The sequence below is a fragment of the Anser brachyrhynchus genome, assembly GCF_964034855.1.
Source record: "Anser brachyrhynchus genome assembly, chromosome: 1".
Taxonomy (NCBI): domain Eukaryota; kingdom Metazoa; phylum Chordata; class Aves; order Anseriformes; family Anatidae; genus Anser; species Anser brachyrhynchus.
In genome coordinates this window covers 166,803,011-166,819,055 of record NC_137694.1, presented here as the reverse complement: position 1 = coordinate 166,819,055, position 16,045 = coordinate 166,803,011, and the positions used below count along the sequence as shown (strand labels likewise).

Here is a 16,045-nt window from a genome sequence, read left to right as displayed (position 1 = left end):
TAATGACTAAATAATAATTCTGACAATGGCAGTGTCACACCATGAGATTTGACACTGTCTGGCACTTGCTTGAAGCATGACCGGTCTCAGGTGGGGATTTACCCATCTAAGAATGAATGCATTTCACAGGGTAGTCACTGAGGCCTAACCTCAAAATACATTCACTTGCCAAAGAGTCACGGACCCTAGTTACGATAATCTAACTTGAATGAATGAATATATCTGACCCTTTTTCTTCCATCTAAACTACTTGAATTTTCCTGGATACATTAATCAAAGCCGAAGGAGAAAAAAACAATACACAAACTAGGAAAAATAAGTAAAGACCATTAAAGAAGATAGAAAAGCTTTAGTCTGAAACAACACGCATGATGAAATAAGGAAAATCACTTGAACTTGAGCTGACTTAACCTAGCAGCTGAAGGGAAGTGAGACTGTGGGCACATCTCACCTCTTTTATGGTCACATACTTTGCAGTAAATGAACCTTACGTATCTTCCTATAAATATAGCACCAGACTGACTGTTTTCCAACTAGCACAATTGTGCACAATCACTGTGTGAATGCATACAGCTGTACAAGCATGCAAAGAATAATATTAAATATATTTATAGCTATGTGCAGAAATGTCCAAATATGCAACTGTATGTAGTGAAACTGTATGGATCCTATTCCTTTCCAAACTGATAAAAAAGTTTCCTGAACGAATGCATCCTCGCACATTTGCATCAGTATATGTTTTGATAATCTGTCGTAATACTAAAGAAAATCAGTTATCATATAAACTATCATCTGTAATAACAGAATATGTATTTATAATGAACAATTTCACTTCAAAAGCATGGTAAGGTGTATACCTAGTTTCACACAGGGACAATGAGATCACTTGGTTAACAGTAAATATACAATAAAAATATTAGTGCAAAAATGTAGCAAACTCAGTGTTCTTTCAATTAGTTGTTTGGTGTTGTTTTTTTTTTGTTGTTGTTGTTGTTCTGTTTTTTGAGAGCACTGAATGGTAATAACAGGATTCTGAAAAACAAACAAAAAACCCCCACACCAAAACGTTTTCTATAATGAATGGCAAACATATAAAAAAAGTTTGCTGATATTCCAGAAACTAACTCTAAAAAAAAACAAACCATCCAAATATAGTTTACATTTCCCTGGGGTAACATCAACAATTATTTCTACTTATGGTTTATGTACCCTTCAATCCACACTCAATGACTTAAAGAGCATTTCTATGTTTTACTGCAAATGTTTTTAAAAAAAATTGTAAATTGGTATTATAAGCATTTGCTACAGTACTTTGCTGCAACAGCATTTTTACATCCACCAACTTATTTACTGAAGAAGCAGACATCAAGTAAGTGTGACTGCACAATTCATAAACTTAAACGTTGAACCATCATACTTGGAGAAAGTCTTCCAGTGACAACGCAAATAAATGACACTTCATTATTCCCTTCTATATACCATTAGATGTTCCTTATTTTCCACAATAACTTGAAACTCAGTACCAAAGAAATACTTTTATAAATAAAGTCAAAGGAGCAATAGAGTATCTATGTAAACTTTCTCTAAGCCATTCTCTACTTAAATTACTCTTGGAAGGGTGGGGAGGGTGCTTGTTATGTTTTGAGTATTCACCTACCTGAGCATAGCCTAACCAAGACTTCTTCTCCTTTCTATTTTTGATGCGGGATGTAGAATTATATATATGGCCCTGGGAAACCAGAAAATTCCATTTGTTAAACAAATACCAGAATGACAACTCTACAATTAATCAATCATTTATAATCTAAACAACATCTTCAGCCATACTGAGAAGTGAAAACTGTAGGAAAATGCTGTAAAATTCTCATAGAAATCAGTGGAAAAAATTAGACAAAATGTAAAAGAGCTGATCATTACTAAGTTACAAAAGATTCTCAATGGCAACGGGAGATCTTAAAAGCTAATATTTTAATTATCATTCATCAGACAAGAAATGACATTACCCTCACTGTCCCACTATATCCAGAGCCAATTTTGTAAAGTCCATCTTTACATAAGAGATATAGGAAAAAACCATCGCTCTGAAGCAGGCACTGGTCATCTTCATCTACAGATATTTCTTTCAATGGCCATTTGTGCATCAAGGCTGCCTTCTTTATCCCATTACTGAACCAGTCCTGGATTTGTATTTTGCCCACCAAAACTGCCTGTACACTCCGCTGAAGAGAGTTTAAAATGGTTGGCACCTAAAAACAGTAAAACAAAAAGTTAAAAAACATGCCTATTTTTAAATGTTCTGTTTTCTGTTCTGTCTACATCTCAAGAGAGACTAAGAAATACCTACTCTTATTTCAAAAACAGTGAGAAAAAAATTAACTGAATTTACATATCAGATAATTTTGGAATTCATGTAGATATCATTTACACAAATTTCCAGATACGGAAAAGTTTTATTACACAACCTGAATAGTTTGACACGCATGGCTGCCATTATTGGTGAGGATAGCAGAGATTGCTTGCAACGTTCTTCCTGTCTCTCCCCATGCAGCTACCAAACTGAAGAGGCAAGCGCAGGAAAGTGCTGTCAAGGACTGTCCTGTACTATCGTTCATTCCTGTGCTACGGACAGTTATCTCCAGAAGAAGCTGGAACAGGGATTCTGCAGATAAAACACAGCAGTTAACAGACAAGTCACAAGATCATACTAGACAGTTTGTCAACCAATGGGAAATTAATTTTAAACTTACAAATTACATGGTATCTTCCCATAGCCATTAAGTTTAACCCTATTTCCACGCAGAAAAGACAGCCCCCCATTTAAATAGGGCTACAATAATCAACCTTAGCTCTACGTTCCTTTTCACCCAGAGAAAGGCGAGTCTGGAAAATCACAAGGATGGAAGAACATGAAAAAGCTTAAGTCTTCCTGTTACAGTGGAACACTACTATAAGTGACAAGTCAGAAGGAGTTACTTTACCTGCCTATTCAGTTTACTTCATCACTGAGATGATGTGTAGATTTTCACAAGCTTTGTCTCATCTTTATGAACATTATCCATATTGAAGCACAGCCCATTTTTCAGAAATAAGCATTTCAAATAAAAGCTTGAAAATTACTTTAATCATATGCAAGGCTGAATATTGGTACCAATCAGGGTGTGAACAGAAATTATATTTTTTTGTGTATTAGGATTACATGGCAAGGTGTGGAAGCACAGGCTGCAGGGGTAGCCTCTGTTGAGTTCAGCCAGCAGCTGCCCCAGGTCAGATCAGAGCCAGCTCCAGATGGCTCCAAAAGGGACCTGCTGCTGGCCAGAGCCAAGCCAGGGAGAACAGATTGAAGAAAGGGGAAAAAAAATCTGCTGTGCAACAGCAGCCGGGAGAGTGAGGACAGAGAACCAGCCCTGCAGCCCCCAAGGTCAGTGCAGGAGGGCAGGGGGTGCTCCAGGTGCCAGAGCTGAAGTTCCCCTGCGGCCTGTGGAGAGGCCCCTGGTGGAGCAGGCTGTCCCCCTGCAGCCCATGGAGGACCACAGTGAAGCAGATCTCCTGGCAGGACCTGCTGCCCATCGAGAGGAGCCCACCCTGGAGGAGGTTTTCTGGCAGCATCTGCAGTCCTGTGTGGGGCTCGTGCCGGAGCAGTGCATTTCTGAAGGACTGCAGCCCGTGAATGGACTCATGCAGAAGCAGTTCTTAAAGAGCTTTGGTCCATGGGAAGGACGCCACACTGGAGCAGTCTGTGTAGGACTTGTATGCTGGGGGAGGGACCCCAGGCCAGAGCAGTAGCAGAATGCGAGGAGGAAGAAGCAGTAAAGATAGTGTTATAAACTGACCGCAAACCCCATTCCTCATTCCCCTATGCTGCTTGGGGTAGGGCTAGAAGGCAGAAGAACTGAGATTGAAACTGAGCCTAGGAAGAAGTGGGCTCGAGGGGAAAATGGTTTTAGTTTGCTCTCACTATCCTACTCTATTTGTTTAGCAGATTTATTATTTATTTTTAAATTACAACATTAAATAGCTAAGCTGTAGAATACAACAGTAGATTGCAATATAAGTTCACTATAGAATTATCTTCTTTGCAGTAAGACCAAGTGTTTTATAGATTCAGTAAAACAAATGAATCACAGTTTGTAAGACTGTCAGGTTTACTATGTTTCAATGAAACCCTGCATTACACAACAACAAATACGACTTGTTTGTTTTTAAATGAACGTTTACATGACAACACTTCTGTTCTACAAAAGATTAATGCTGAGAAGTACTGGTTACATACACCATAAGGGACTTCACATTCCAGAATAAACTTAGTCAGTTAAGAGAAAAAAAAAGAAGCACTAGCAACCATATTAATTAAACAAAAAATGATACTTTTTTCCTACTGAATACTGTAACAGATGGAGGAACAAAAATGTGGTATTACCTAGGACTTCAGGAGGCTCTGATTGCAGGCCTTCTGGTTGCTGGCCCTGGAGCACATTAAGTAGGGCTTGTAGGCTCCTGAGACACAAGGATGGATGGGAAAATCTTGTCTCCTTTATCAGTTCAAAGACTTCACATAATCCAACTTCAATGATCTAAAAAAAAAAAAGTACAAATACTTTAGAATATCTGTTAATATATTTGGGATCTTAATCAATAAAGGTATATCCCAACATTCACAGAACAAGACAGTTAATTGAATAACACTATGTAATATAGAATACAATGGTAATTTTAAAAAAATCAAAATAAAAAAGCACCTATACAACTGTACTAGTAAATATTAAACAGACATAATGTGATTATATGAAAGAACATATCTAAGCACAGTAATAGCACCCTGAAAAAAATAAGGAAACTTTCAATTTTTAGACAGCATAAGACAAACTCTGCCTCTCACCCCTTCTGATTTCTATTCAGTTCATACTTGAGTTGTCAGACTATTTCTTCCCTTTTTCATCACTTATTACTGTGAACCAGTAAGTGAGAATTGGCTTGCAGCTGGAGTTCCCTACTTGAGTCGAAGTATATTTGACAGCTGATACCGGCAGCACCAGTACTTTCCCCTCCAAAGCCTCTGAGATTGTTTTGCGACAATAAAAAAGGAGGTTAGTTACTAGTCAGTAAAGTGCCATATGTACTTGTCACAGACACACCTCATGCCAACTAATACAACATCTGTAAGAGCGCTGTTAGAGCCACTCTCCCTTTCAGCATTCCTGAATATTCTGAGATTATACTTATGCTTATCCCTACTGACTGTTCCACTCACCGCCTTCTCAAGTCAGTATTTTTAATAACTACAAAGATGAAAGCAAAGTGAGCAGGATTATCTCATTACAAATAGGTGAGCGTATCTTCAAAAGTTGACTATGTGTTTCTATTAAAAAAAAAAAAAGAGGCTAAGATGTTGGAAGAGCCCCAACATTTAGAGTATCTAATACTGATTCACATCTAAGGAGGAGTGAAACGTGAAAATAAATAAAATTGTTAATAGAACTGTCACTCATGTCTGACAGCCAGCTATAACATATACTGGATGCCTTATAACTGTCTTCTCTGTCATTCGATCTATTTAAATTCCTGTCTTTCAGGAGTTATTTTACCACTTGCTTGATTTCTGGAGGAAGACGCGAAACAAAATTGAATCAAGTCTTCAACAGCAATTTTCCTGCAAATTACACCTTATGTTTCATACATTCAAAGGAGTGGGGGGAAAAGACATGCATGCAAACTACACAGGAAGAAAAACCTGTCAACAAAATAACAGCATAGATAGTTTTTCAGGATGTGAAGTCATTATGATCTTGCAAGCTAAAGAATAAGATACACTGTAGAACGTTTTTAGAAGTAGTATCACTGAAAAGTAAGGGTATCTCTGAGACACTGTTTTTCCCAGTCTTCAGACAAAAGACCTCATCTAGCACCTGAAGAAAGCAAGGAACCTAACACATGAAAAACAGCACAGAAAATAATTTGGTGAACTTCCACTACAGTAGTAACCAACTTGTCATCGACTATGGATAGCTCTACTGGGATTTATCCTGATCTACACACATTCTTGTTTTGGTATCTGACATTGATGCATTCGGCAGGCTTCTTAAAACAGGTCTCTTTGCCTTCAGGTCTACTATGAAGTCAGCAGGCGGACCCAGGTAACACCAAGTATAAACAGTGAAAAAGCACAGCAAACATTACTTGACAAAATTCACTCACGTACCATAGGAACTAGAGAGCTTGCGTTCATTCACTGCTACAGCTAGGAAGAACCAAAACAATGGTATCCCACCTCCCTGGCTCCTCCTTACATTCCAAAAGCACCATTTATATAGCTTTCTCCTCGTCGGTTTCACAAGTGTTGCCAGCAGAACAGAAAAGGCAAACAGGCAGCCTAGGAGACTAGGCTGTGAAGAATCCACTATTAGAGCTAGAGCGACAGAAGAGACTCAAAATCCAAATGTTACATAAAAAAATTGTCTATATCTATCTCAACTCCTTCCAACTCTGTACAGTGAAGAACAGAATAAGCACACAGTTCTTTTCAAGACACCTTAAATTTGTTCTCACACCTCTTTGAAGATTTTCTAAGCCAAAACAAGTGCTGCTGTATTCTCACTTTCTGTGTTACAGCCTGCCAGCTTTTACTGACACTCTCCATGAATCCATCCTCCTGCGCCCTTTCTAAAAACTTTGAAACTTAAAATCAAAAGCATAGCTCACCTTAAAAAGGGTACACAAAACACTGTCCTGAATGTAACCACTATGACCCATAATTATTTCCTCCAAACAATTATTTATTCCAGAAATCTTATCTACACTATTATTTCCTTTGTCTTCCCTCTCGTAATTACCTAACATCTACATTTCTCTTAATTTAAGAATACATATGTATGTTCATACATAAAAATTAATGCAGAATATTATCATATACATACAAAAATACTTACACAGGTAAAATATTCCCAAAATGAATTTTAAAAGACTTAAAGTGAGTTTCTAAAGAGAATACTTATTTTTCTTCTATTTTTTGTTACAACTTAGAATGTTTTCATTTTTGCTTAAACATTTGCTTAAACTTTTGCTTAAATGAGCTCAAGCTCATTAACAAAACAGTAAAATGTATGCCGCTGCAGGAATAAAGAATATTTAATCACTTAATTCTACCTTAATCCAGCATTTGCTCTTTTTAGTACAGGGCTTTTGTGGATCAAACATAGCCCAGTGCTAAGTTTAATATAAGACACCACTCTTCTCCCTGACAAAAAAAGCCTCTCTAACCCTAGTAGCTACACATCAGATCAGAATCTGCCCTCTTTCAAATACTCAGGCAAAGGCCAGTATTTCTTGTAAATCCAAAACTTCAAGGTATCAAAGCAAGATGCTAAACTGTCCAAACACAACCAAAATACAAACTTTATTGTGCCTACACCTGAAAACGAGCAAATTTTGTCTCTGGGTCTGTTAAAAAGAAATTGTTCTCAATCACATTACAGAAATTACATAGGTCAATGTTTACTTCCAAACTGTATTCTAAACAAGAACTTTGACAAAACTGACTTCCTCAATTTTAAGATTAAGAGATACTTCAGCAGAACATCTTAACTAAAGCTAAAGCTACATAAAAAGTACAATGTTTTCAACTTATTCTCAATTAAATGAAGGATTTTCACGAACGAAAAGAAATATCACTGTAACACACAACCAACTAACTTCAACAGTTAACACTGGAGAACCTGGAAGAGCAGAAATCCTGGTTATGTGTTTTTTGAGTATGATTTTCACCCCAGCGTCAAACACTGAAGACATCAATATTCTTTAAAATAAGCTAGTGATTACTTTCAGAAACTGGTTTAGATAATATTATAAGCCTTAGAAACTTCAACAGCTTTCTCTATATTTAACAAATTAAACCCAACTAAGTATTTTTCATTATACATAAAAAACAGAAAACTATACTCAAAGCATGTGACAGACACATATTCAGGATACAAATAAATTTACATAGTTAGCCTGTAAGTTTTATTACTTGTTGTGAGACAGCTTCAAGTGTATGCCTTTTTCAAATTTATATATGCAAGTGAAAGCAAAAATAAAAAGTTTCTTACTTTGCAGGTATCTAAACAATCCAATATTAACTAGATAGCTATTAAAAAGTTTAAGGTTTTAACAAGCATCTAAATCATTGTTCAATACGCAGAAGTTCTTGAACTCTTAGATATTTAATAGTTTCTTTGCTAAAAAATGAATAGTTTGAAAGAATACTGATTTTCATCAATTTGGTAATTGCTATAGTAACTGTAACCAAATATCTCATTTGATGTTTTATTTTAAGAAAGGAAAACTGAGGTCTCTTACTGAATTTCCATTCTTTTTTTTCTAATTCACCATCTCTTTTAAAACTACACCACTCTTCAGAGTCTCTTCTTAATATACTCTCTTAACACAATTAATGTCACTGACCTTTTAGTTTCCACATGCAAGTGCTCTGTCCATACCACTGTTAAATCTCAGAAGACGTAACATACCAACTTTAAACCACATACATGGCACACTTTAAAGAGCTACTTGCCTTTGGAAGTTTAATAGGTGGCTCTTTGGATTCCTCTTCTTCATCACTGTCCGAATCCCCACTCTGTACACTGTTCTTTGAAGCCAAAGATACAGATGCTTCCTTCTTTTGCCACTCCAATACACAATGGCGGACATTGCAGTAAACATTAAAAGCTGAAGGGTTGCTATGTAATCTTATATCTGGTATGGTTACTGTACTCTCTAGGTTTTCCGTCTGAAAAAAAAAAAAGAAAAAAAGGTTGATTTAAAAAAAATTTAAAATTCTGTTTTGAAGCTTATTAGAAATTTCAAGCTTTGCTAAATTTAAGTCATCTTAACAGAGCCTTAGTAATTCTGGCTGACAAATGGTTCTCAAACTGGTGACTGAACTTTCCTGTTGAGATATGAATCATATTTTAGGCAGGGAAGAAAGGAGGAAAAGGAAGAAATTTCAATATATTCCATCTGGCTTTACTCTCTCTCTCTCATACTGTGGACACCAGGATAAAAAAATGAAAAGGGACAGAGGCAGTGCAGGCTAAAGAAAGGTTCAGAGCTGTGCCACAGCCAAATGACTAGCAGAATTCAGGATTTATCTTCTTAGCAGGATCAGTTTTGTTATTATTACTGAATTTTAAAAAGCATTATTTATTTAGTTGCTAATTTTAATCTGAAAATAAAGATTTAATCTGATTGTTAAATGCATATTAGAAATTAAAAATAGTGTTAACTGTTTTGTGAAATGAAAACAGATGGCAAGTTCAAAACCTCCCCACTGCAGGAACTGTGGATAATAATTTCACATAACTAGAAAACAAATGAAAAACTAATGGACAAACTACTGAGCAAAAAAAAATAAAAAAATCTGTCAAGGCCTGTGAAATTCTGTCCCATATTCTCCCTTTCTTCAAATTGTAAGATGAGACAGGACAAACGGAAGACAACCAAAATCCACAACCAAAACAAACAGTCCAGGTTATACTTTCTCTTAGGTTGCATGCTACCAAAGACTAGGCTGGTATGAAAAACTGGACTTAAGGTATACGGAGTAAATGTTAGGAATTCCCTATAATACCCTGGTGCAGACAGAAGGCACAAAGACTTTAAGTAAAGAGGGAAAGCCTAGGTTAAGAATGCAGGACAGCCTTGCTTTAACAAGGCAGGAAAAATTTGAAGGACGATTAAGCTAGTCAGGGCTATGACTAACTTCACAAGGTTATTTTCTTTGCTTGTTGCATTCTTTCGAACTTGTGAGCATTGAGGCTTTTTGCCTTTTCTTTCTTTCCTTCTTTCCTTCTTTCTTTCTCTTTCAGAGGACAGGTATGGAGAATTAATGCATTTGTTTGGCAGGGTAGTACAAAGCAAATTAGATTACAGTGATATGGAAAAGATCACAGTGGAAATACACATACAAGGGTGGGGAAAAGGACCTTCAACTACCAAAGAAGTTTGAGAACCAGTGAACTGATATTTGAAAGGAATGGTTTATTTTTCTATGGTAGCCACAACTTTGAACGTCAAAACTCAGCAATGATTCATAATACATTTTTACCTGCACATACGTTTTAATTATTAGCAGAAATAACAAGGCCTTTGAAATCAGAACATTTTAACATCGTATGTTACAAAACTTAAAATTCAAAATAACTTCAAGATATTTCATGGTTCATATAATTTCCTTTTATTTTTGACCGTGGTATAATTCTAACTGTACTGGTATATATTTACATATCCTTCCTTTTCATTATTACTACAAAATTATTAGAAGCTGAGACATAAAGAAGCAATGGTTTACTCTGCAGGCTCTTTTATCCAACACTGCTAATTCATCTTACTTGTGTCAGTGTTAGAAGTAATTCACAAAAACAATATATAAAAAAATATATAGTTCCCTAAAGAAAAATAAATACAGATTTTTTGAGCACAGCAGAACTTCTGGTTCTAGAGATGGAACAGCAACATAAGTTTAGTCCTTGTTCAACATGAACAGAAAGAAATTAATAAAGTTGCTGTTAAAAATCCATGATATTAAAAAGTGCAAGAATTCAAGATACAGCATGCTGTGTTACTCCAGTGTCAAACTGCGCCAAAATAGATTTAGATTGGTATCAATGATAATGAGCTATTACTCTTCTGGTTTAACCCTGCAGGCAGCTAAGCACCACACAGCCGTTCGCTCACTCCCACCCAGGGGGGTGGGGGGGAGAATCAAACGAAAAAGAAAAATAAAAAAAGTAAAACTTGTGGGTTGAGATAGAGAGTGTAATAGGACAGAAAAGGAAGGGATAATAAATAATAATAATATACATACAGAACAAGTGATGCACAATGCACTTGCTCACCACTCACTGACCAATGCCCAGCCCGTGCCAGGGCAGCACCTGCAGAACCCCTGCCAAACCCCTCGGTCTTGCGGCTGAGCATGGCACCATACCCTACGGGACATCCGTTTGGCCAGCCCGGGCCAGCTGTCCTGGTTCTGTCCCCTCCCAGCTCCTGCTGCCCCCAGCCTCCTCGCTGGCAGGGCAGTGCAAAAAGCTGGAAAGGCCTTGGCTCCGTGTCTGCACTGCTCTGCAGCAACTAAAACATCAGTGTGTTATCAACGTTGTTTTTCTTCTAAATCCCAAACACGGAACCATACCAAGCACTATGAAGAAAATTAACTCTATCAGAGTCAAAACCAGAACAGTTACATTCTTTAAAATTAATTTGGCATCAGAAAACTAAATGGTTATAACATGACTCTTTTCTATGTCAAATATTCATATACATATCCCAAGATTTTGCAACTGCTGATAAGACAAACACACAATATCAGCTTTTAGTTAATGCACTTGAATCAACCAGGTTTAAAAAAGAAAAAGAAAAAAAAAGTGAATTTACTATGCATTTCCTACTTAACTGATAAATAGTTACTGGAAAAGAAAAATATCAGTCATCTGGCAGATCTCTATCTGAAGTCCACTTATCTAATTTGTATCATGCATTACAATTACAACATCTGTGAAGAGTTTCCAGTTATTTCTCGTCAGTTCAGCCTAACTTTTATTCCAGAACAACTTAATTTCTGGAACAGATCTGAGTTCTGTAGCTCTGTAGCTTACAACATCTCTTTTGAAATAGGTTGACTAAATCATCTTACCAGCACAGATAATTTTAGACATTACAGTGCTAGATAAAATACCAATGCCTGTTCTCTTGCCTATTAATAATAAGCTGACTAATTTTCAGAAATAAAACCCCTTCCTTATTCTCAACACTTTACAACCATTAAAAAGTTTCCTACCTAATGCTTTAGCTTTTAAATAGTAAGCACTTTTAACATTCTGTTTAGTATCTCATTCTTCTACAGAAGTACACAAACTATAGCTACAAAAACCTCCTATCCAGACCTTACTACAGTATACCGTTCTCCACAAAACCCTGCTCCATCTAAACAGACAGCATAGCACTACTATACGACTCAGAACTAGACTTTATTTCCTAGCTATGATGTAGACCCACTGTTTACATCTTACTTACATCTCCACTTCCCCTCCCACAACACCTTGTTTCTAAGAATTGTAAATTCTTTGAAACTAGAAGCACTTTATACTCCATCTGTTAGACACTTAACAAATATAGTCACAATCCTAATAATGCCCTTTAAGAATAATCTTGAAATACACTACCTAGTTTTCTCAGTTTAAAACCATTGGCCGAATAACTCTACTAAATAAATCCTCTTTTGAATAGTAAGCTGTTAGGTTGTAAGAATAAGTTAAAACTGAAGGAAAACTATGACTTTAACTGTTCACTGCCTTTCATCTAAGGGGAAAAAAAAGACAACTGAAATAAAAGTAAATGTGCAAGCACACAAAAGTTTAGCATTTCTCAAGGAGAAGTAATAAAGTCTATGTTTAGTTAGGACAATTCTTTTAATGATGCTGTATTTCATTGACACAAAATTCACTGACCCGCCTGGATGCAATCCTGTGCAACATGTTCTAGGTGACCCTACTTGGTAGAGGGGTTGGACCAGATGATCTGTGTCCAGAGAAGGGCTATGAAGCTGGTGAAGGGCCTGGAGCACAAGTCCTATGAGGATTGGCTGAGGGAACTGGGGTTGGTTAGTCTGGAGAAGAGGAGGCTCAGGGGAGACCTTATTGCTCTCTACGACTACCTGAAAGGAAGGTGTGGGGAGCTGGGGGTCGGCCTCTTCTTGCAGGTAACTAGCGATAGGAATAGAGGGAATGGCCTTAAATTGTGCCAGGAGAGATTTAGGTTGGAAATTAGGAGACATTTCTTCTCAGAAAGCGTGATTAGGCATTGGAACAGGTTGCCTAGGGAGGTGGTGGCATCACTGTGTCCCTGGGGATGTTTAAGGAAAACTTGGACCTGGAGCTTAGGGACAGGGTTTAGTGGGTGATATTGGTGGTAGGGGATGGTAGGACCAGATGATCTTGGAGGTCTTCTCCAACCTTAACGATTCTATGATTCTACAATCTCCAGAGGTCCCTTCCAACTTCAACTATTCTGTGATTCTGTGAAAATACTTCTACGTTGTAAAGGAAAACAGTAGCATATTAAACCAGAATGTCAACGAACTTCTGCGAATTCAATGAAGAATGATCTTTAACTACAGAACTCCTTACTTCAAGACAAAAAAAACCCACATTTTTCCCTCCCAAAGCATTTGGTTTCCCAGAGTATTAAATTATCATTGCCCTAAAGAAGAATGGAGCTCCAAGACCTGAAAGCAGATTTGTACTTTTCAATGAAAGTGAGACATTTTGAAACGTATACCTTTGTTGTTTCACTTGTTATCACTACAACTTGAAAACCCAAATTCTTATATGGAGATACATTATGAAACATACACTGTAAAAATTCAGAGATACACAGTATTTGTCACATCTTCTGTTTTATCAAAACATATGAAATTAAATATTGGTTGGAAAAGAATATTTTTAAACAAAATGCTATTCTTTCAAAATGTGTAACATTAAACTTCAAAAAAGACATCTCAGCTGAAACCACACAAAGTGAAGTAACAGTAATGAAAGGTCATTTCAGTGGTCAGAAGGACTTAAACATCTTTTTCAGAGGAGTAGATAGTGAATCTATAAAGTCAATAAATCTAGTTAAATTCCTCACAAAATCTTTCTACATTTTAAGTAAACAAAAAGAAAGCTGACCACATGCTTCATAAACTTAGGATAAAATTAGAAAAGTCTTCCTCGTAAGTTTTAAAGATACTGAAGAAATAAGAATTCAAATCTGGCCTACTAAATAATGAAATCTAAATGCAAGTCTGAGGAATTGCAATGCCAATGTAAGTAATGAATCATAAACATGGCCTTAGTACATCAAGGTGAAAATTTATTTTTGTTACTTTTTCCCAAAAAAGACAGAAGGCTACCTTATGGGAGAGAGAATGAAGCACAGGAACCCATACCCTGATGTGTGACTTGCCCTTGTAAATGCATAGCTCCTGCTAAAAAAGGGTGCATTATGTAGAAGAAGTCAAAAGGCAGATTAAATGTTTTTCTTAATAAAATAGAGCACCCAGACTCACAAGTGCTCTTCTCAGTTAGTCCTCTGTGATGTTCTAAAACACGCAATGAAAGAATTGGGAAAACCAGCAGCCTTTGGTTTCTTTTACATTTGTCTCCCACCTGAACAATCTGATTTACCAAAAGATGAAATCCTGACATAGCTTATTTTCTCACGAATTTATTTCCTTCCTCTTGAACTAGATAACTGCAAGAATGGTTTATTCTCAGATGTGACGGAAATAGACTATAAGCTAAGATATGAAAGTTAATCTGTTGTTAAAGACGGTAAACCTAAAATAACCATCTGATCTAACCTGTGTGTAACACGGAGCATAAAACCTAACCAAATTCTTTGAACAGTTCAAACATCTTTTAGAAATGGATGCCCTCTTGAGGTTGAAACACTGAGTGATAGAGAAGACATTGAAAATGTTGCCATATTATTGAAAAGTGTGTTTAAAGCAACAAATATTTACCTTAGTTGATTTATTTACCTTTCACGTCTAATCATTATGCTCATGTCTCCTCTAGCCATTCAGAAAGGATCCTATGAATCCATTTATCCAATGCAACTAAATCCAAGAAATATGTTGGACTATAAAGCTTGTGGGGAACAGTACTTCTGGATTTAGCTTCCTAATTAATAGTTCAACTAGGGAACAGTGATCCAGAAAGACAAATTTCCCTCTATATAGTAACAGTGATCAAATATGTTACCTTCCCTTAAAAACACAAGTTTCTGTCACCAGACAACACACAAAGACTAACTACCTTCTGCACTGTCTCTTTTAATTTGCAATTTGTTTTTCTGTGTTGTCAGGGGGTCTGATTAAAAGGATGAAGGGAACAAGGCTAAAAACTTTAATTTCACAGTGACAGAAAAAACTAAAAATTTAGTCTGAACTAGAAACACTTCACTGTACAGTACTGAGAAGTGTTGAAGATAAGTCTCTTCTATACCCTGGTCTGGAGCTGCACTACTTGAGATAAGCAGAACAATCTGGTAAGTATCCAAAAAGGCAACACAAACTTAAGAGATATTGTGCTTGCTTCATCCTCCCAAAGTCATCCGTCTTGAGATAGAATAACTGCAGGAGGTTTGGCAAAGACGGATAAGATGGCCAATGCAATCTACAGCTTAGCTGTATTACAGGAGCATTCAACTGACTAGGAAGTGCTTTCACCGTATAGTTCAGTGGTAGTGTCCTGCAGAACCATTCCAGAAAAGAGCTACTTTCACTTCATTGACTACAGTAGAAACCTAGGAATAATCCTCCATGCCTACAGTAAGCCTTCATGAAAATCCCTCCAAAACTCTGCCTTTAATGCAGAAATAATAGCTCTCTAATAGAGAAGGAATACAGCAAAGCGGTATTATAAACTACTGTTACTTCTGCCTAGACTTCTGCAAAAAGTAAAGCATGTAAACATTTTGATGAAGTTCACTGTACTGCTCTTGGGTGTTTAAAGCAATGGGGACAGAGGAGAAAATATTAATACAAACTGTTAAGTATAATATATTCCACTACAGAGGAATTTTCAAGGATAACTTTGAATTATGTAGACACTATGTGCTTGCTCCCTTTCTCCTTCTAATTCCCGGCCAGACATGCATTTCTTAAAATGTAACTTTAAGACCAACATGTTTTTTAGCATTATTTACAGTTTAGGAATTGGGGAAACAAAACACTGTTCATATCCAATTGTGTTTGCTACTAATGTTTGACATGGAATAAAAAGGTTAACACTGGTATCACAGTCACACAGAAAGCAGTAAAGAGACAAAAAGAAAGCTGGACTGTTATCTTTTCAAAACAAATTTTTTTTATTTTTCTCACATCTCTCGACTGAAATTACTTTTGTTTTTCAGTCAGAACTTCTAGAACTTAGTTACAGACTTACCTTGTTACGTGTTTTTACTTTTAATTTAGTCTTCTGTTTCCTTTTCAATTTTTTCTTGCTAAAAAGTTTCTTACTCCTGA

General features: G+C 36.5%; 1 protein-coding gene across 23 annotated transcripts in view; it reads right to left on the bottom strand.

Annotated features, from left to right (window-relative positions):
• The window catches only part of MYCBP2 (MYC binding protein 2), a 198,143-nt gene that overhangs the window by 154,592 nt on the left and 27,506 nt on the right, over positions 1-16,045 (bottom strand). For all 23 annotated transcript variants that reach the window (XM_080576146.1, XM_080576157.1, XM_080576166.1 and 20 more), the window contains exons 2-7: positions 15,966-16,041; positions 8,546-8,761; positions 4,418-4,571; positions 2,463-2,659; positions 2,004-2,246; positions 1,658-1,729 (exon numbers count right to left, since the gene is read on the bottom strand). In XM_080576146.1, coding sequence (XP_080432272.1) covers positions 1,658-1,729; positions 2,004-2,246; positions 2,463-2,659; positions 4,418-4,571; positions 8,546-8,761; positions 15,966-16,041 — 958 coding nt within the window. The remainder of the gene's footprint in view (positions 1-1,657; positions 1,730-2,003; positions 2,247-2,462; positions 2,660-4,417; positions 4,572-8,545; positions 8,762-15,965; positions 16,042-16,045) is intronic.